At 33.2% G+C, this 22,950-nt stretch overlaps 1 protein-coding gene across 1 annotated transcript in view; it reads left to right on the top strand.

Annotated features, from left to right (window-relative positions):
• The window catches only part of BRWD3 (bromodomain and WD repeat domain containing 3), a 105,907-nt gene that overhangs the window by 27,956 nt on the left and 55,001 nt on the right, over positions 1 to 22,950 (top strand). Inside the window, exons 7-10 of the mRNA XM_081042904.1 lie at positions 16,395 to 16,555; positions 17,354 to 17,575; positions 21,511 to 21,611; positions 22,191 to 22,261. Of these exons, the coding sequence (XP_080899030.1) occupies positions 16,395 to 16,555; positions 17,354 to 17,575; positions 21,511 to 21,611; positions 22,191 to 22,261 (555 nt within the window). The remainder of the gene's footprint in view (positions 1 to 16,394; positions 16,556 to 17,353; positions 17,576 to 21,510; positions 21,612 to 22,190; positions 22,262 to 22,950) is intronic.

A 22,950-nucleotide genomic window follows, 5' to 3' on the forward strand; every position in this document is an offset into this window, starting at 1 on the left:
CTGCCATAAAACAGAATGAGATGTTACCATTTGCAACAACATGGATGGACCTAGAGGATATTATGCTAAGTGAAATAAGTCAGACTGAGAAAAGACAAATATCATATGATCTCACTTATATGTGGAATCTAAAGAACAGAATAAATGAGCAAACAAAACAAATAGACTCAGATACTGAGAACAAACTGATGGTTAGATGGAGGGGTTTTGGGGGATGGGTGATAAAGGTGAAGGGATTAGGGAGTACAAATTGGTGGTCCCAAAACAGTCTCAGGGAATGTCAAACACAGTATGGGGAATATCAATAATGTTGTAAAGACTATGTAGGGTGACAGGTGGGTAGTGGACTTATTGGAGGAATCACTTCATAGATTATATAAATGCCTAAGTACTGCACTGTATACCCGAAATTAATATAAATTGAATGTTAACTAATTAGATATATATATGTGTGTGTGTGTGTGTGTGTGTGTATGTGTGTATATGTATACATTCACAGGATGTAAAGTAAATCACAGGGAATATAGTCAATAGTATTGTAATAGCTGTGTGATGTCAGACAGGTAGTAGACTTGGTGGGGTTATCACTTTGTGAGGGGTGTAAATGTCTAATTGTGTTGTTTTGTACACCTGAAATTAATAAAAGAACAATGAAAAATAAACTGAGAAGGCAAGGTTTATTAGCAAGGCATGGGAGAATCAAAAAAGATATCTTTCTTATAAATCATAAGAAAATTTGATCAGTTTTTCAGATTTGATTAGGATTCCCTGTGAAACCTACTGACTCTATGGAATTTATATTCTCCATGGTTTTGGAAGGTTGAATGATAATACATATTACTTAACTTTCTAGAAGTATTTTTTTTCAAATCAGCAAATAATTGAACATCAAATTTATTCAAAGCCTTTTCAAGTCTTCAGGGCAGTCCTTGCTGTCAAAGATTTTACTTTGATTGGGATGATTTAGACGGAATATGATTACAGTATAGGGCATTGTCTCAGTAATTTTGGGGTGCTATAACAAAATACCATAGACTGTGTGCTTATAAACAAACATTTATTTCTCACAGTTCTGGAGTCTTGAGAAGTCTAAACTCCCTGCAGATTTGGTGTCTGGTGAGGGCCTGCTTTCTGGTTCATAGACAGTGCCTTGCTGTAACCTCACATGGAGGAATGGGCAAGGGGGCTTTCTCAGGCCTCCTATAAGAGCACTAATTCCATTCATGAGGTCTCTGCCCTCATGACCTAATCACTTTCCAAAGGATCCAGCTTCTACTGTGTTTCCCCAAAAATAAGACCTAGCCGGACAATCAGTTCTAATGCGTCTTTTGGAGCAAAAATTAATATGAGACCCAGTTTTATTTTAATATAAGACCGGGTCTTATATTAATTTTTGCTCCAAAAGATGCATTAGAGCTGATTGTCCGGCTAGGTCTTATTTTCGGGGAAACAGGGTAATACTATTACATTGGACATTAGATTTTCAATATGTGAATGGTGGAGGGGCACAAATATTTCATCTATAGAAGACATCGACTAAGTGATTTCAGTGAAGTACAGAGTGTATTGAGCATTCAGGAAGGAAAGATGAAAATGATTAAGTCAAACAAGGGGAGATTTTAAGGAATAAATAACCTTTGAGATGAACTTTGAAAGACTGATTATAACTTGAGGAATAGAACATTCCAGATGAGAGGTTATCAGCATAGGACACAAAAAGCTTGTCTGATTTCGTGTGGAAAATTTATGCCTTGGAGGAGTAGGAATTATGGTTGGATATTTTGGGAAAGGTGGCACCAGAGTAATTACATCGATGGTTTTTGCTTCCAAGGGACTAAGCGAGGTAATTGTATGATGTATTAGACATTAATCATTATCTTGAAAGTGCTTATAATCCAAGACATCAGAGATATGCACAAGTAACTGATAAAGGACTGTGACAAGCAAGAGAGTTTACTTTTGGCTGAAGTGATTGAGAAAGATTTCATGAAAAAGGAGGTGGTTTTAGGCTATGTGTTCAAAGATAAGAAAGATATTGATTGGCTGCAATGACAAAGGTAGGCATAAAGCTAAAGGAATAGCGTAAGCAAAGGTGCCAGGGTGGTAAACTGGGAGGCTTGATTTAAGCGTAAGACTCAGAAATTGCCTATGCTTTTATCAGGTGTTCTCAGTTTTCCTTATAGTCATTTGAGTATGTGTGTGTGGTTACTAGGTTCTATACAATTTTATCACTTGTGTATCCACCTCCACAGTGAAGATAGAGTTTTATCACCACAAGAATCTCTCATGTTGCCCATATATAAACCACACCCACCTACCTCCTGCCTGACATACCCCTACAGTCTTGTCAACCACTGATCTGGACTCAAGAATGTTATATAAACGGAATCATACAGTTTATAATTTTATTTCACTCTGCATAATTCCCTGGGCATTCATCCAAGTTGTTGCATGTATCAATAGTTATTCCTTTTTGTTGCTAAGTGTTATTCCATAGTTTGTTTGATCATTCACCAGCTGGAAGGCATCTGGATTGATTCCATCTTTTGGCTATTACACATAAAGTTGTTATGAACATTTGTGGATAGGACTCTTTCTTTCTCTCTCTCTCTCTCTCTCTCTCTCTCTCTCTCACTTTCTCTCTCTCTCTCTCTGTCTCTCTCCCTCTCCTTCCCCTTCCCCCTCCCCCCTTTCCCTCCCTCCCTCCTTCTTTCCTTCCTTTCTTTCTTTCAACATGAGCTTTCATTTCTCTAGGATGAAAGCCCAAGAGTACAATTGTGGGTCGTATGGTAATTGCATGTTTAGTTTTGCTTTTGTGGGTTTTTTTTGTTGTTGTTGTTAAAAACACTACCATATTAGTATTTTCCAGAGTGGCTATAACATTGTAGGTTCCCAGCAGCAACGTATGAGTGATCCAGTTTTTCCACATCTTCACCTGCATTTGGTATTGTCATCATGTGTTATTTTTGTTTGTTTGTTTGTTTCTTATTAGTTTCAGGTGTACACAACAATGTAATAGTCAGACATTTACACCCCTCACAAAGTGATCACTGCCTTCCCCCAATCTACTGCCCCTCTGATGTGATATATAGCTGTTACAATTCCATTGACTCTATTCCCTATGCTGTATTCCACATCCTGTGACTATATATATTAAATTATAGTTGACATTCAGTATTATTCTACAAGGTTATATTAATCAAAACAGCATGGTACCGGCATAAAAACAGACACATAGATCAAGGGAACAGAATAGAGAGCCCAGAAATAAATCCATACCTATATGGTAATTTAATCTACGACAATGGAAGCAAGAATTTACATTGAGGTAAAGACAGTCTATTCAATAAATGGTGCTGGGAAAACTGGACAGACACATGCAATAAAATAGGAAGCTGGACCACCTCCTTACACCATAAATTCAAAATGGATTAAAGACGTAAATGTAAGATCATGATGTTTTATTTCAGCCATTCTCATAGGTATATTGTGTGATATATCATGGTTTTAATTTGCATTTCCTTGTGGTTTTAATTTGCATTGCTACTTATGATGAACATTTTTCCTTTCCGTGTGCTTATATGTGTGTGTGTATATATATGTATTTTTTTAAGGAGGGTACAGCTCACAGTGGCTCAAGTGGGGATCGAACCGGCAAGCTTGGTGTTATTAGCACCGTGCTCTAACCAACTGAGCTAACAGGCCACCCCCTATGTATAACCTCTTTGATGAAATGTCTTTAATCCATTTTCTAATTGAATTTGTTTTATTGTATTGTTAAGTTTTAAGAGTTCTTTATATATTCTAGGTCCTTTGTTGAGTATGTTGTTTGGCAATATTTTTTCCCCATTTGATACTTGTCGTTTCATCCTCTTTACATAGGCTTTTATTAGACAAAAGGTTTTTAATTCTAGTGATATCCAGTATGTCAGTTTTCACTTTTATGGATCATACTTTTGTTGTCAAGCTTAAGAATTCTTTGCCTGCTTCCAGATCCTGAAGATTTTTCCTTTGTGTTTTTTTCTAAAAGCTTGATGGTTTTATGTTTTACGTTTAATTCCATGATCCACATTGAGTTAAATTGTATAGTGTATGAAGCTTAGGTGGAGGTTCATTATTTTTTACCTAGGGATGTCCAATTGTTTCAGTAGCATTTGTTGAAAAGCCTATCTTTTCTTTATTGAATTTTATTTGTACTTTGTTTAAACATTAGTTAAGAATATTTGTGTAGATCTATTTTTGGTCCTCTGTTCTGTTGCATTAATCTATGTGTTTATCTCCTTACTTGAACCACATTGTTTTGATTATTCTAGTTACATAGTATGCCTTAATATTGGAAAGCGTAATCCCTCCCTCTTTATTTTTTGTCAAGATTGTTTTTAATATTTTAGGACCAGTTCCTGTTCATGTAAATTTTAGAATAAGCTTGTCAGTGTCTACAAAGACTTTTTGAAAGGAATTGCATTGAGCCTATAAATCAATTTGGGAGAATTGACACGTTTACTATGTCAAGCCTTCCAATCTATGAACATGGTATGTCTACATTTATTGAGGTCTTTGATTTCTTTCATCAATATTTTATAATTACAACATACAGGTATTGCACATGTTAAGTGTGTATCCAAGCATTCAGTTTTTTTGGGGGGTGGTAATTGTAAATGGTATTGATTTTAATATTGGTTTCTGAGTGTTTGTTGTTAGTGTATAGAAATGCAATTGATTTGGGTATATTGATCTTATTTCCTGTGACCTTGCTGAGCTGGCCTATTATTTCAAGGAGTTTTCAATCTCTTTTTAAACATGCTTTATCCTGCTTTTTTATATTATAGTTTTGAAATTAGATGATTCGGCAGATTCAATTATGTCCTGGGTTGGTTTGCGCTAGAATTGAAGGTTTGAGGTGAAACCTGTTGTAGTCATTAATTAGAGCATAGTTTACCTGTTCAGACAAATTATTATTTTGTTTTATTTTTCTCTCATTTTCAGAAATGCTATTATAGAATATTGGTTAAGAGATCAGTCTCTGAAGCCAAATTGCCTGGGTTTGAATGCTGGCTCTGCCACTTACTAACTTGGGGTTTTGGATAAATTATTAACCCCTCTGTGCTTCAGTTTCCACATCTTTAAAAAAAGGAGATATCAATAGTAATTTTCATAGGGTTAAATAAGTTAAACATATAAAGTGCTTAGCACATTGCCTGGCACATAAAAGTGTTAAATAAATTTTGTTTTATTATACAACAAGGGTTTTGTTGTTGTTGTTGTTGTTTTTTGGCGACCCCGGTCAGCAAAGTATGTAATATTTTTGCATATGTTTTATCATTTTCTTTAGCGTAGAGATCACTATCCATTAGTGTCACCAATCTAATATGTATCAAACTTTTTCCCCTTTCCCCCATCGCACCAATTTTGGAATGTGAGAGCACTGAGATTCCAGACAGGAAAGAAAAGGGAAGATGAACAGGTGCTAAGCTTCATAGAAACTAAGCCTTCTGTGCTAGATATTCTACAATACAGAGTTCACCTCACTTAATTCTCAAGATAGGTAGCGTTACGCCTATTTTATAGATTCTTATAGATAAGGAAGAAACTAGGCCAGTTGTTCTTTTTCTTGTTACTTTGTTGACTTTTTACTGTTATTTTGCCGAAATACAGGGAATTGGTAAATCCAGAGCCAATTCTGCCAACACCTATTGAGCTACTCTCCGGTTTCTTTGATTTTCCCAAGGGATAACTATGTGTTATGTCTTTTATCCCCCTCCCCCACCCACAAAAATAAGGGGGAGCACTCTGTTCATTGCTTTAGAACCATCAATATCTTTTATTTTGTGGGAGATAAACGTTGATATATTTAAACATAAAATACCAACTGAGAGGCAGCTGTGGTGTAAGAAAAAAAAATCATTGAACCCAAGTTCAAGCTGTTGATTATCACCAGTATGACTTTGGAAACCTTGCTTCACCACCTGGATCATAGTTTTTTACATGTAAAATGAGTGGTTGGACTAAGGCTTAATATTTACAGTCCTTTCAAGCTCTAGAAAAATTCTGTAGCGGACCCTAGGTCAAAGATTAAAAGGCAAAATGTGGTTGTTTGTAGACTACTTTCTGGGGCTTCAGAAATGGTGATTAGCCTCTTAGAATCTTCACTAGTGTTGGTTTGCATTTTTTCTTTTTTATTTATTTATTTTGGACAAGTAAAACTTATATTTAAGATATACAATGTGATGTTTTGATACATGTCTACATTGTAAAATGAATAACACAATTAAAAATATCAACATGTTCATCACCTACCATAGTTACCATTTTTTTTTGAGGTGAGAGCACTTGAGATCTGCTCTCTTAGCAAATTTCAAGTATACAATACATTATTACCATGTTTCCCCGAAAATAAGACCTAGCCGGACAATCATCTCTAATGCATCTTTTGGAGCAAAAATTAATATAAGATATACAAGACCCAGTCTTATATTATTTTTTGCTCCAAAAGATGCATTAGAGATGATTGTCTGGCTAGGTCTTATTTTCGGGGAAACTCGGTATTAACTATAGTCAATGTGCTGTACATTAGGTTTCTAGAATTTTTTTAATTTTACAACTGAATGTTTGTAACCTTTGATTAGTATCTCCTCCTCCCCACTGCAGTCTCTGGTAACCACCATTCTACTTAATTTCACTATGAATTCAACTTAAAAAAAAATGTTCCACATATAAGTGAGATCATAAGATATTTGTCTTTCTCTATTTGGCTTCTTTCACTTAGAATAATGTTCCCTAGGTTTATCCATGTTGTCGCAGATAGCAGGTTTGCATTGCCTTATTGCCAAAGGCAGCTGTTTTTCCTGTTTCCTGTATTTCCTATGTCTAGAATTAAAGAGCACAAAGCTCAGTTACACTTCAAATGTAAATCACAATAAATATTTCATCAGAAGGACATAGAAAATGAGTAGAAATATTAAATTTCTAATTGTATCTGTGGGCAAATGTCTACTCGTGATTGAATGAAATGCATACTTGAACCTCTGCTTTCTACAAAAAAAGGCCTTTTAATGTAATGCACTTTTAAAAAGTTGAAATATATTTGACATGTAACATTATGTACATTTAAGGTATACAACATGTTAATTTGATACATTTACATGTTGTAATATGAGTGTCACTGGCAATAATTATCACCTCTATCACATTACATAATTATTATTGCTTTTTAGTGGTTGAGATGATTAAGTTGTAGTCTCTGCAAGTTTGATGATTATAATACAGTATTGTTGCCTATATTCACTATACGGTGCATTCAATCCCTAGGAATTATTTATTACTCATTGTAAGTTTGTACCTTTAAATAGCATCTCTCCTCTTCCCCCACCCCCACCCCCCACTTCTAGTAATCACCATTTTACTGTCTGTTTTTACAAGTTTGTTTTTTTTTACATTCTACATATAAGTGATATCATACAGTATGGTAAGTCCTCAGTTAAGGTCATTAATAGGTTCTGTGAATTTAAGCAAAATGACTTATAATGAAACTAATTTTACCATAAACTAATTAATTGATATAAACAAGAGTTCCTATGCCATCTCATCAATATTATAATGAGATGGCTTTGAACTAAATGAAGTTGTTCAAGGACCTGCCATTCTTGTCTTTCTCTGTCTGGTTTCTCTCACTTAGCATAATGTCCTTAAAGTCCATCCATATTGTCACAAATGGCAGGATGCCCTCCTTTCTTATGCCTAAATAATATTCTATTATATATACAGAGGGTGCCTAAAAATGGATACATACTTTAAGAAAGGGGAAAAAAACTATTAAAATTAGGCTGATGGTAACCACTTTGAGCACCTCTTGTAATTGCAGAAGTCAAACGTGATTTGTATACATCTTTCGTTATCGGCATGTATTGAGTATTACAATTTTAATACAATTTTTTTTTTCTTAAGATGCGTATACATTTTTTGGCACTCTGTATATATCACATCTTCCTAATCCACTGATGGCCACTTAGATTGTTTCCATATCGTGAATAATGTGATAAATATTGTAAATATGGGAGTGCATATATCTTTTCAATATCCTGTTTTCATTTCCTTTGGGTATATACCCAGAAGTGGAATTGCTGGATCATATGGTAGTTCTATTTTTAATTTTTTAGGGGGAACCTCTATGTTGTTTTCCATGGTGTCTGAACCAACTTACATTCCTACAAACAGTAGACAAGGATTCCCTTTTCTCCACATCCTTGCCAACACTTGTTATCTCTTGTCTTCTTTATGATAGCCATTCTAACAGGTGTGAGGTGATAACTCATTGTGGTTTTGATTTGCATTTCCCTTATGATTAGTGATGTTGAACATCTTTTCATGTACCTGGTGGTCATTTGGATGTCATCTTTGGAGAAATGTCTGTTTAATTTCTCTGCCCACTTTTTAATCGGATTCTTTGTTGTTAATTGAGTTTTATGAGTTCATTACATATTTTGTATATTAACCCTTTGCCGAATACATGGTTTGCAAAAATTTTCTCCCATTTTGAAGGTTACCTTTTCATTTTGTTGTTTGTTTCCTTTGCTGTGGAAAAGCTTTTAAGTTTGATGTTGTTTGACTTGCTTATCTTTGCTTAGGTTGTTTGTACGTTTGGTGTCATATTTGAAAAATCATTGCCACGACCAATGTAGGGAGCTTCTTCCCTACAGTTTCTTCTAGGAGTTTTATGGTATCAGGTCTTATGTTAAAGTTTGACCCATTTTGAGTTAATTTTTGTGAGTAGTGTGAGATTGGGGTCCAATTTCACTGCAGCATGTGTTTATTCAGTTTTCCCAGCACCATTTGCTGAAGAAACTATCCTTTCCTTATTCGGTGTCTTTGGCTCCCTTGTGAAATATTAGTTGATTGTATACGGGGGATGTCATTCTGGGCCTCTCTATTTTGTTTCATTGGTCTATGTGTCTCATTTTATGCCAGTAACGTGCTGTTTTGATTACTATAGCTTTATAGTGTTGTTTAAAATCAGGAAATGTGATACTTCCTGTTCTGTTCTTTTTCAGGATTGCATTGACTGTTTGGGGTCTTTTCTGGTTCCATACAAATTTTAGGATTTTTTTTCTATTTCTGTGAATTATGCCATTGAAATTTTAATACGAGATTGCATTGTATCTATAGATGACTTTGAGTAGTATGGGCATTTTAACAATATTAATTTTTTTGATCCGTGAACATAGGATGTCTTTCTATTAGTTTCATCTTTGATTTCATTCAACTAAGTCTTGTAGTTTTCATTGTATAGATCTTTCACTTCCTTGGTTAAATTTATTTCTAGGTATTTTATTGTTTTTGATGCTATTATGAATGGGATAATTTTGTTTTCAGTTTCATTATTAGTGTATAAGCATGCAACTGATATCTGTATGTTGATTTTATATACTGCAACTTTGCTAACTGTGTTGATTAGTTCCAACAGTTTTTTGCTTGAGTCTTCAGGATATTGTATATAGAAAATCACACCCTGTACAAATAATAATTATATTTCTTCCTTTCCTAGTTGGGTGTCTCATTCCTTTCTCTTACCTAATTTCTCTAACTAGAACTTCCAGTACTATATTGAATAAGAGTGGTGAGAGTGGGCATCCTTGCCTTGTTCCTCCTAATCCTAGAGGAAAAGCTTTTCAATTTTTCACCCTTGAGTATGTTAGCTGGGGTTTGTCATATATGGCTTTTATTATGTTGAGGTACGCTCCTTCTACACCCAACGTGTTGAAGGTTTTTTGTCATGAAAGGATGTTGTATTCTGTCAATTGTGGTTTTTTTGTTTTGTTTTGTTTTGTTTTTTAGCATCTATTAAAATAATCTAGGTTTTTTATTTTTCATTCTATTAATGTGATGTGTTACATTTATTGATTTGAGTTTGTTAAACCATCCTTGTATCCCAGGAATAAGTCACACTTGGTTATGATGTATAATCCTTTTAGTGTGTTCTTGAGGTTGGTTTGGTAATATTTTGTTGAGAATTTTTGTCCTGGGATTTTCATTGTTGGGAGTTTGATATATATATATATATATATATACACACACACACACACATACGCACATATATACGTGTATATATATATATGTATATATATAATTAATTAATATTACTGTTCCATCTCTTTGCTTGTTAGTGGTCTGTTCAGATTTCCTATTTCTTCTTGATTGAGTCTTGGTACGTTATGTGTTTCTAGGAATGTATCCTTTTCTTCTAGGTTATCTAATCTGTTGGCATTATAATTGTTTGTACTTGTCTCATAATCCTATATATTTCTGTAATATCTTGTATGTCTTCTTTTTCATTTCTAATTCTATTTATTTGAATCTTCTCTTTTTTTTCTTAGTCTAGCTAAAATTGTCAATTTTGTTTATCTGAAAAACCAACTCTTAGGTTCATGATCCTTTCTATTGTTTTTCTGGTCTCTATTTCATTTATTACTCTCTGATCTTTATTATTTCGTTCATTTTGCTTACTTGGGTCTTAATTTATTCTTCCCTTACGTGTAAAATTATGTTGTTTGAGATCTTTCTAATTTTTTAATACTTAATATATGCACTTACTGCTTGTAAACTTTTATCTTAGAGCTGCCTTGCAGCATTCCATGGAATTTGATATGTGGTTCTAGTTTCATGTTTTAAGATAATTTTTTATTTCCCTTTTGATTTTTTTCTTTTGCCTATTGGTTGTTCAGAAATGAGTGGTTTAGTTTCCACATATTTATAGATTTTTCACCTTTCCTCTTGTTTTTGATTTGAAGTTTAATAACACTGTGGTCAGAAAAGATAGTTGCTATGATTTCAGTCTTCTTAAATTTGCTAAGACTTGTTTTGTGTCCGATTATATGATATGTTTTACACTTGAGAGGAATGTGTATTCTGTTGCTGTTGGATGAAATGTCCTATATGTAATTAATTCTATTTGATCTAAAGTATGGTTCTGTTCCAGTGTTTCTTTGTTGATTTTCTGTCTGAGTGACCTGTCCATTGCTGATAGTGAGGTATTGAAGTCTCCAGGTATTATTATATTGTTGTTTATTTCTGCCTTCTGTTAGGTGCTCCAGTATGTTTTTAGGTGCTCCAGTATGTTTTTGATTGTTATATCTTCTTGATGTTTTAACCCCATATCACTATATAATGACCTTCTTTGTCTTTTTCATTATTTTTGGCTTGAAGTCTATTTTGTCTGCTATAAGTATGGCTATTCCTTCTTTCTTTTGGTTTCCTCTTGTCTGGAATATCTTCTTTCATTCCTTCACTTTGAACCTGTGTTTATGTGTGTTTAGAGCTGAAATTAGTCTCAGGTAGGCACATTGTAGTTGGCTTCTCTTTTTGTCCATCCAACAATTGTTTGCCTTTTGATTGGTGAATTCAATCCATTTATATTTAGAGTGATTACTGATATGTAAGGCCTACTACTACCAACTTATTGTTTGCCTTGTGGTTGTTTTGTGTCTCCATTGTTTTTCCTTTTGTTTCTGCCTACCTTTCTAAATTGTTGATTTTCCATGGTGGTATGCTCTGTCCTAGTTTTAATTTTGTGAATCCATTCTAGATTTTTACTGTGTGGTTTGAGGCTTACATAAAACATCTCATAAATAAAATAGTCCATTTTGTGCTGATAGCAACTTATCTCCATTTACCTATAAAAATTTCCTCCTTTTTTCTCTTTCATCTTTACATTTTTGCTGTCACAATTTACTCTTTTTAAGCTGTGTATTCATGAACAAATTATACTAATTGTAGTTATTTTTAATACTCTTTTCCTTAACCTTTATTCTGTAGTTAAGTGGTTAACACACCCTTCTAATGTGGAATTACAATTTTCTAATTCTGTCAATTTTTCACTTTTTCCAGAGTGTTTACTTTCATATGTTTCCTTGTTGCTTATTAGCATCTTTTCACTTCATTTAAAGAACTTCCAGCATTTCTTGCAAGACAGGTCTGGTGGTGGTGAACTCCCTCAGCTTTTGTTTGTCTGGAAAAGCCTTTATTTCTACCTTCATATTTGAAGGATAATTTTTCTGGATAAAATGTTCTTGGCTTGCCATTTTTTATCTTTCAACACTTTGACTATGTCATTCTACACTGTCTTGGCATGTAGAGTTTCTGCTGAGAAATCCACTGATAGCCAAATGGGGTTCCTTCATAGGTTACTTCATTTTTTATTCCCTTATTGCCTTTTTTTTTAACTTCTATTTATTTTTAAGTGTGTTTTTCCAGGACCCATCAGCTCCAAGTCAAGTAGTTGTTTCGATCTAGTTGTGGAGGGTGCAGCTCACAGTGGCCCATGCAGGAATCGAACCGGCAACCTTGGTGTTATGAGCATCATGCTCTAACCAACTGAGCTAACCGGCCACCCTTCCCTTGCTGCCTTTAAGATCCTTTCTTTATAATTGATTTTTGCCATTTTTATCATAATGTGTCTTGCAGGTCTTTTTGCATTGAGATAATAGGGTGTTCTATTAACTTCGCGGAGTGGTATGTCCAAGTTCTTTACCAGGATCAGGAAGTTCTCAGCTATTATTGCTTTAAATAAAGTCTTTACCCCGTTTTTCCTCTCTTCTCTCGTATTTGCTTTCTAATCAAATCCACTAGCTCTCATAGGGGTTTTTCCACTTTTAAATTCTTAGTTTGCTCTTCTCTTCTAACTGATTTATTTCTATATTATTATCCTCCAAGTCACTTATTCTTTCTTCATCTGGTCTGCCCTGTTACCAATGCTCTTCATTGTATTTTTTAAATCTCACGCGTTGAATTCTTCAGCTACTGAATTTCTGTTTGGTACTTTTTTATAATTTGTTTTTCTTTGGTAAAGAATTCCTTTGTTCACTAATTTAATGCCTGAGTTCATTGAATTGTCATCCTGAGTTTTTTCTTGTAGCTCATTAAGTTTCTTTATAACAGCTATTTTGAATTCTTTATCAGTGGACTACTGTAATAGAATTGATCAAGAATAATGATTTGAGCATGTGCCTTTCTCAAAGGAGCTATATAATATTTATGCTAGAAGAATGAGATACATTTCTTTCCAGAAAAATACTCAAGGGTTGGTAAAAAGTGAACTACTTGTAATTGTATTTTTATAGTCAGTTATCAGTCACTAACAGTTGAGGACTTCCTGATAAAGTGCCCTGTGGATATGTTAAAAAAGATAAAAGCAAGAAGCACTAGTACTGAAAAATAGTGGCTAAATGGAGAATACATGGAAAAGAGAGTGTTGACAGACTCCTTAGTGTATAGAGCCTAATGCCTGTTGACATTACCAAACAACTAAGAAAAAGGCGTTATCATCTCAGGTACTGGTTGAAGAAACAAAAAATCACTGAGATGGGAAAGAAAGAATATTCAGTGATGATGCCATCAGATATGCAACATATTTTATATTAAAATTTTTTCTAGTCGCTGTTAATGACTAAGAGGAACCTAATAAAAGCATGTGCTTAATATAAGAAATACATTGTTGAGTGTTAAGTGAAATTTTAAAAAATTTTACGTATACTTTTATCACGTAGCAATTGGTTTCATTTCTCTTGTTTTGTTCTAGTCTTTTTTCATGTATGAATGCATATTTTTACATAATTTAAATCATAGTATACTTCCAAATTTGTATTTTATATTTTTTGCTTTATAGTTCCTAAAATTTTCACACTGCTGCAGTTTTTATATTTTATTTAATAATTTTCTACAGAATAGTCCATCACATGCCTGTTGTTAGACTTAGGTTATATAATTATAAGTAGCACGCCATTAAACATTTTGTACATGTAACTCTTTTTTGCTAATCGGTTATATTCCTAGTAGGATAGATTCCAGAGGTCAGGCAATGGGTGTGCATATTTTCATGTTGAAGTATGTTGCCAAAATTATTTTCCAAATGGATCATGTCACTTTATTGTGCATCTAAAAATGTACAAGTGTGCACTAGTTTCAAGCAGTAATTGCTGTTAGGTTTTAGAATTTTTTAATGTTAGTTTATTGGGTGTAAAATTATATCTTGTTATTTTCATTTACATTTCTTTTGATAGGTGGCAAGAAATTGAATGCTTTCTGTGATTCAGTTTTTTATTTATATTTCCTATATTGTGACTTATTTGTTAATTTCTTTAATCCACCCATCTATTAGATCTTGATGGTGAACATAAGAGATGGTGAGTTTTACATGTGTTTTAAAATATTAAGACTATCATATTTGTTGCAGATATTTTCCATTTTTTCTTTTGAATTAATTTTCTTTGTAAAGGAGACTTAAAAAGTGACAGCTAATTTTTGTATACTATAAAGATGCATCCAATTTTGAGTAACTCTTCCTAATTGAACAGTTTGGGCCTGAGATACTAACTTTTAATGGGGTCAAGTATATTTGGTTTACATGTTTAGTTGTGTTTCTTTGGATACTGAGAAACTTAGATATTTGTTGGATAAATGACTAGGTTTCTGGACCTCTCCCCTCTTTCACTGTTTTTTTTTGTTTTGTTTTTCCTTCTATCTCTAGGTCCTGTTGTCAAAGTTGCTTTTCTGATGTTTTTTTCTTCCTGTTGATGTTGTTTTTTGATGTTGTTTTTTATTTTTATACTTCAACCAGTGGTTTTCAGCCAGAGGCAGTTCTTCCCACCCCCAGAAGATGTTTGACAGTCTGGAGATATTTTTGCTTTGCCACGACTTGGTGGTACCTGGGGTATTCCTAGTGTCTAGTGGGTAGAGGCCAGGGATGCTACTGAACACTCTACAATAGACAGATAGCATCCCCATCATGAAGAATCATAAGGCCCAACTTGCCAGTAGTTCTGAGGTTGAGAAACCCTGCCTTAAAGTAACACAGCCTTTCCTCTATCCACTTGCAAAGTATAGATAGAAAAAAGCAAAGCAGAAGTAATGGTTAATTGTTTCAAGGACTCAGCAGTAAAAAATATTTGATTGAAGAAGGAAGATTACTAAAGTCCCAAAGTTATAGTGCATGCTCTTCCCAACTTAGAATTGTGGACATTTCTAGAGATTGGGATGGGAGCAGCGGCCAAAAAGGAATCCTCTTACCTGATACTGATGCTTATGGATTTTCTACCATTATTTACTCTGCATCTCTCAGTGTTACATAAATACTTAGATCTCTAATGTATTCTTATGATTTGCATTCCGAGTTTTGTTGATTTTGCTATTTATCATTCATTTTTTTTGTCATTTTTGTCAGTTTAAAATGGCCAGTGGATCTACTTTTGCCTGAAAAAAGACTTTACTGCTCTTAAGATTAAATCACTGAAAGGTTTCATATTTTTGGTTGTGGAATGGTTCTAATGTACTAATCTAGCTAAAACTCCAGACTTGCCTTAATTTTGCATTGCTTCAACACAAAGCAATTATCGTTTGTACGGTATTATTTATGTACCATGGTAAAAGGTCACCTTCAAGGTGACTGTGAACTTATAGGAAACTTATGTTTTGATTAAAATAAAATGTGTGGGATGATAAATATCTTCAGTGTATAAGGGAAAACTGGAGGAATTTCACAGAGCGAGTGAGTAGTTGTAAATCCTTACATGGGGATCAGGAGTTCCATTTGAGGGAAGTGAACAGAATCCAGATGGTATTTGAAAGAGAATTGTGGAGACCTGTGTTTTCTTCTGGCTCCCTTTTAAGAAAATTAACTACAAAACACACACACACACACACACACACACACACACACACACACACGAAACAAAAAAAAAAATGGAGGCAGATCTAAGATGACATCATACGAGATGAAGCCTCAAAGTTCTTTGGTAACTAGAGGAAGAGATTATAGTTTCAGAAACCAGAAAAGGGAGAATCTACAGACAAGCCTACAAAGAATTGTTTGTTTGTTAGAACCTATATGGTATCATAACTTTCTTTCTCTTTTCAGTATTTAAGTCCTCTTATATTCCTCTTCAATTTTTAGGGACAGCTGTATATAGGGAGGATGGGTGTGAGGAGGTAGGACAGGAGTTCATAAAATTCCCTATATAATTTTTCAGATGTATTATACTTAACCGAATACAGTCTTTGTTCTAAAATTCTTTCACGTTATATAAGATTTAACTATATATTTAAAGACAGTCTCTTTGACTAGTGTACCACAAAAGGCAAAATGGAAGTATACTTGAAAAACTATAGTAAGGCAAACGGAAAATCAGACTTCTGGGATTTAAAAGAAGAGCATTCTTGGTGCTTTGCGGTAGTGAACTTGAGTTCATAAAATCATGAAATGTGTGATGGAATTTAGACTCCTCACAGGGTAGAAATGCTGTGGTGTGTGTACCCTGTTTTATTTCATCTTAACATTCATGATTTAACTTCACAAAGGTTTCATTTTTAGGTTTTAAGAAGTGAATCTCCCATTTTATGTTTTCCAGTGAATATCACCTCTGCCAGACAATTAACGGGATGCAGTCGCTTCAGCCATATTTTTCCTTCATCTGCTTACCAGCACATTAAGATGCATAAGAGAATTCTGGGGCACTTGTCATCAGTGTACTGTGTAGCATTTGACCGAAGTGGGAGAAGAATTTTTACAGTGAGTTTAAAATTTATGATACTGTAACATATTAGAGATTTACAACAATTGAAGCTAGCCTTCATAGCAGCATTGAATTATGCTTTGTAAACAGTTTATCCTTTTTAGACACAGGAATGCAGAAAAGATGAATGGAAATTGAAAATATTTTCTCATTCTATATAAGTAAATGGGTAAACTATAATGTCCTCTCTCTTTAGGGAAATAATATATGCTTTCCATTTGTCACTAAGCATAATCGGTGCCAGTTCTACTTAATTAATAATTATATCATCCTTATGATCAAATAATTAAACTGCACTATACAGTCAGTAATGAAAATTATAGTTATTGTGTGTATATTTCTTTGATTTTAGTACTATTTTTAAAATTCAGTTTTCATTAACCAGATCATACTGTGTGCTTTTGAGTACAAAATTGTAGCACACTAATATTTTAGAAAAATATTCAAGCAATTAAGAAAAAAGGCTGTCAGATCTCAGGATAGAATGAATGGCAGAGATACTGAATGCTAAATCACTTAAAAGTGAGTTAAAAATGTTTTGAGTTGTCAGGATTGGTAGTAGTTTTGAGAAGCCCTTCACAAATATCATTGTCAGTTTGGACAGCGCTTTGTCAATGCTATCATTTGGACATCATTTATATTTGCTACTGGATCCATATTATATGGAGAGAAATGACTAAAAAATAAAGGCTTAGAAATAACTTAATAAAAATCTACTCTTGTATTTCTGGCTTTTTTTAGGGTGGTGAATTCCGGCTTCATTGTAAATCTCCTGTCCTTTTGTGTTACAATAGGGTTCAGATGACTGTTTGGTGAAAATTTGGGCAACAGATGATGGACGCCTCCTTGCTACACTTCGAGGGCACTCCGCTGAAATTTCTGACATGGCTGTTAACTATGAAAACACTCTTATTGCCGCAGGCAGCTGTGATAAGGTTGTAAGAGTGTGGTGTCTTCGAACTTGTGCACCAGTTGCAGTCCTTCAGGGACATTCAGCTTCTATTACTTCCATACAGGTGAGAAAAATGAAAAAAATACCTCTGACATATGTAAGAAGGATAAGAATTCTCCTTTTTTTAAAAAATATATTGTGTAGATAATATAAAGAATGGCAATAGAAAAACATCAGTCTCTTAAGGGCTTTGTCAGGCAGGTATTTTTTTAAAGTTCCTTTTTCACATAAATCTATTCTCTTTAGAAATATGTAAAAAGATCATTGAAAAAGTTTTTCAAATAGTGTGAGACATCTTATTTATCTCATATTTGTGAAGAATGGAGGAACTTGTAAATGCCTAAAGGAGCAATATTAATACCTGTTAGTCAGCATATAATAAACAGGTTCTAACTTGAATATTGGCATACTTTGTGTTAATATTTAATCCAAGATGCTCATTAGTCAGATTTAGACAGAGAGTTAGAAGAAGAGGGTTAGAGAAGTTTAATATTAGGAAAATTTTTGTTCTTAGTTTCAGTGATTTCCTATTTCAACTTGATGTTTGACATACAGTACAGTGACTTCTTTTAAATACTTGTTCATAAAGTGTTTTTACCAGATGTTGGTGGTGAAAGTCCTGGATACCCCCTAAAGATCTTTTATTTAATAAAACTAAGCTGAACTGTGGTCCTCTTCTTTGTGTTGAGAGCAAAACAGGAATCCTTCTGAAACAGTCTTTTATACTTTGGTCAAGGTTATCACCTTTGTGGACAAGATAATTATTCCCATTTACTTTTCTTTGTTCTTTAGTGGCTAATAAGTATGCCAGTCATTTTTATGTGTGTTATTTAAGTAATATATTACCTGTTTATGAGGAGCTAGCAAGGATTGAATTGGTTGGATTTGAAAAAAATCAAGCATGTTCGATTTGAAAAAAATTCATGTCAAATTTTTGATCAGTAGAAATTATTTCATGGATTTTGTTTTGGGAGATAACCAGGTACTTGTGTTCCTACTATCCTATCTGAAAGTACTATTTCTGGAATGTGGAGATACTCTCATACAACATTTAAAAATTACTATTTGTTTATACTGAAAAATGTTTATGATACTATTTGGCTCCTTCATAGTTTCATATGCTAGTTTCTATGTCATTTTGTTTACATGTGGAAGTGTCCCAGAGATCCACGGACCTCTTCTTTATCACATTTTTTCCCTTAGTGATCTCATTAAATCTCATGGCTTTGAATTTCATCTGCAGGCTGATGACTCTCAAACTCATATTTGCATCTTGGGAACTTTTAGCTCCATACTGGTATATTCATCTATCCCTTGGCATCAACACATGAATGTCCACTAGGCATCTCAAAGTCAACAAATTTAAAATTGAACTCGTATTCATCTTTTGTTATCAGTATGTATTGATTATGACAATTTTAATACAGTTTTCCTTTCTTAAAAAAAAATAAAAAATAAAAAATAAAAAAATAAAAAATAAAATTGAACTCCTGTCTTCTTTTTTCAGATCTGCTCCTTTCAAAGCTTTCCCCATCTAAACAAATAGCAATTTCATCCTTCCAATTGCTCAGAGTAGTCATCCCTGACCCTTTTCTTTGTCTTATATCTCATACCTAACTTGTTAACAAATCATATTGGCTCTACCCTCAGAATATATCTAGAATCTGACAAATTCTCATGACCTCCATCATACTACTCTATTTTAAACCACAATCATCTGTGACCTAGATTACTGAAATATACTTCTAACTGGTCTTCCTTTCCCTGCCTCCTGCCCCAATCTAGCCTCTGCGTAGCAGCCTGAATGATTTTAAAATGGAAGTAAATCATGTCACTGGTGCTCAGAACCCTCAAAATCCTCCAAAGTCAATGTTAAAGCCAGTCTGTACAGTGACCCACAAGACCTTACTTAGATTCTCAGTCCCTTGCTCTCTTTGACTCATCTCCTACTACTTGTTTCCTGTTCTCATTCTGCTTTAGCTGCTATCCTCTGCTTTTATAGACCACTCTAGTTACACTCCTGCCTTTGCTCTTGATGTTTCACGTCTCTGCAATAGTCTTCCTTGAATATTCACATGGTTTGTTTCCTCATTTTCTAAGTACTTTGTGCAAATGTTACTTTCTCAGGGAGACCCTCTTTGATTACCTTATTACTCTAATAAATTGCATGCCCAGCACTCCCTATCTCCCCTTAGTTTCATTTTTGTCCATACTAATGATCACCATTTAGCATGCATTCTCTATGCTTTATTTATTCTTTGTTAATTGACTCTCTGTTAGCATTGTGGTGTATTATTATCCTTTCGGTTTCTTTTTTTAAATAAAATTAAGATAAAATGGTATGATGTTAATAGTGGTTAATAATGGGTTAATAGTGGTTAATAGTGGATGTTAATAGCGGGATTGTAAGTAGCTTTTATTCTATTTTTCTATATTCTTCAATAACTATTAATTTGTATTCAGAAATGTACATATAAGTACTTTTATTTTTATAATCTCTAACATGATTCCTTATTTAAAAACAACCCAGTTAAGGTATATTAATGGGCTGTATCGCCCTTTGTGATTGAAAGCAATTTAAATATAATGGGGATAATAAAGGTTTTAGTATTCCTTCAAACTTAATAATGTTATACTATTTCATATTTAATTGCTGTTTCCTATATATCAGAGATCAGTACATTTATAGACTGGGTAATAAACACTTCAGGCTTTGTAGGCGATTTGGTCTCTGTTGCAACTACTTAACTCTGATATTGCAGTCCAAAAGCAGCCACAAACAGTGTAAGGTGACTGTACCAATAAAATTTTATTTACAGATACAAGGAGCAAGCTGGATTTGGGGAGTGGGCTGTAATTTGCATACTCCTGCTATACATTGTGAATTAAGCTTTCTAATGCAGACTTCCTTGTCTCAGAAGTGAAGATATAAGCATGCTACCTGAGTACTAGTTTCTTTACTATGTATCAACTCTTAATGGATAATATAATTTTTGTTTGATTTAATCTCTAGTCATTTGAAGTTCTGTGCTTCCAAACAAGAAAACTAAATAAATGACTTATATCTGTAATGATTGTTTTCTTTTGATTTGAATTCAGAATTTATTTAAATTTTATGCATCTTGATCCTTAATCTGTATCTCAATGAAAGGTGTTTATTTATCTCTATTTGGGATGCTAAAACCTCACAGGCATGCTAAAGACTATGGATTGATTTTTAACTTTTTCTTGTGTCCCAGGCATCAGGAGTCCAATGGCTCTTCCGTTTGTGGTTTTTTTCTGAGGACATGTAAAATACTGAGAATCTTACATAGTCCATTCATGGTCCATCTAGGGTAGTAGGCATCCTTTAAATTGGCAACGTACATATATTGTTCTAATTTCTTTTTTCCACAGTGACACGAACAGAGATTTGACCTAGTTTACACTATCCATTTAAAACAAATGAAAATGATTTAAATTTAAAAAGGACAAAATTGATATCATACTTCATTGAAGTTACAGTTTAAAGCAAAATATTAAAACTCATATTTAGATATTAACTTCCTAATCATTGATTATAGATTTACTTCTGATGCTGTATTCATATCGAACTAAAAATTCCATGATTATTGCTATGTATGCATGTAGATAGCAGATTTGTAGTGGTTTAACGAGTAATGACTGAGTTTTTTCCTCCATTAAAAGTAGTGAAATAGTAAACTTCAGTGCAATGTTGAATGATTTTTAAATAATTATTTTTTAGTACTACAAATATTTCATTCTAAATTCAGTGACTGAATTTTTTTTCTTTGTGTTTTTTTTTTATATTTAAAGTTTTGTAAGGTATTCATTAATCGAGGATATTTAAATAACTAATTTCTTGAAACTGAAATTCTTAAGTGATTTTATTTAAAGTATATTTGTTGAAGTGATTATAATCTTAGAACATGCTCTATTTAAAATATGTTTGAACGTGAAAGCTTTCTATTTGAATTAGAATTTTATTTTATTTTATAGTTTTGTCCATCAACTAAAGGCACAACCAGATACCTCACTTCTACTGGTGCTGATGGAACAATCTGTTTCTGGCAATGGCATGTAAAAACAATGAAGTTTAGGTAAGTTAAGACTTTCGTTAGAAATTTTGTGAAAAATCAAATACATTCGTTTTTCTTTATTACCTTGAGATTCTTAATAATGCATGTATTTAAGTATATTAATTTATATGTGTATATACACACCCATACCTACTTCAATTGAATATTAGAGATTTTAGAATAAAATTTTTATGAAACCAAGGTTGAAGAGACTAATTTATACATAAAATTTTGGTAATGAGTATTTCTTTCATTTCTTACTCTGGTAAGAAGACTTTGAACTTCTCCTAATGATAGTAGTAAGTGACATGGCAATTTGTCTGTAAAGGTATAAAAATAATACTTATATATACCTTTACAGACAAATTGCCATGTCACTTACTACTATCATACATACTAAATACATACACTTATGTATTTATAAATACAATGTAAGTATAAATACATAAGTGTATTTTAACCTAAATGATGGGTCTAGTACTTATTGACTGCCTAAATTTTGTGGTTTCTATAATATTGATGCTAAATCTGTCAATATCCAGTGTGCTAAGATTCTTATATATTAAATGAAAAATAAAAACGTTTTACTATTTTTTTTAGAGATCGCCCAGTGAAATTCACTGAGAGATCCAGACCTGGAGTTCAGATATCTTGTTCATCTTTCAGTTCTGGTATGTGTAAAAATTGAATGTTCTGAGTATCCAAAATATTAAATGATCTAGTTGTAAAAGATATATTTTTCAATTTTGTGGAGAAAGAAATGCAATGTTTGAATTTAATGGAATCATATCAAACATGTTAATCACATATTATAATAAATGGACCTTTTTGAACTCTAACATGATAGCTTTTGAGATTTTTTTTCTTATTTACAATTAATATGTTTGTATATAATGAATAATTTAGTTGGTAAAAATAAAGCTCCTCCACCCTCAGTTCAATACTAAAATCCTGCCCTGACTTTTCAGAGAACGTGGACTGTGGCTCCATATGAAAGACACTTTTTACAGTGTGTAAATAGTACTTTTCTACTGCTAAGAATCACATGCTAGTTAACCTTTTTTATTGTGGTAAAATATAACACAATTTGCCACTTTAAAGTATACAGTTTTGTGACATTAAGTATATTCACATTGTTTTGCATACATTACCACCATCTATCTGTAGAATTTTTTTTATCGTCCCAAAAGCAGGTGAGTTTTTACACTCAACAGCTATAGCCACTATAAAGAGAATTGTAGATATAGGTCATTTTATAAATAATTTTGGAAAATTATGTTTTCACATAAAATATAAAGAATTCCTCAAAGCTGTGTAGCCCTTATTATTTATGATCCAAAGCCTATGTTTAATGTATAGT

Source organism: Rhinolophus hipposideros (genome assembly GCF_964194185.1).
Source record: "Rhinolophus hipposideros genome assembly, chromosome: X".
Classification (NCBI taxonomy): domain Eukaryota; kingdom Metazoa; phylum Chordata; class Mammalia; order Chiroptera; family Rhinolophidae; genus Rhinolophus; species Rhinolophus hipposideros.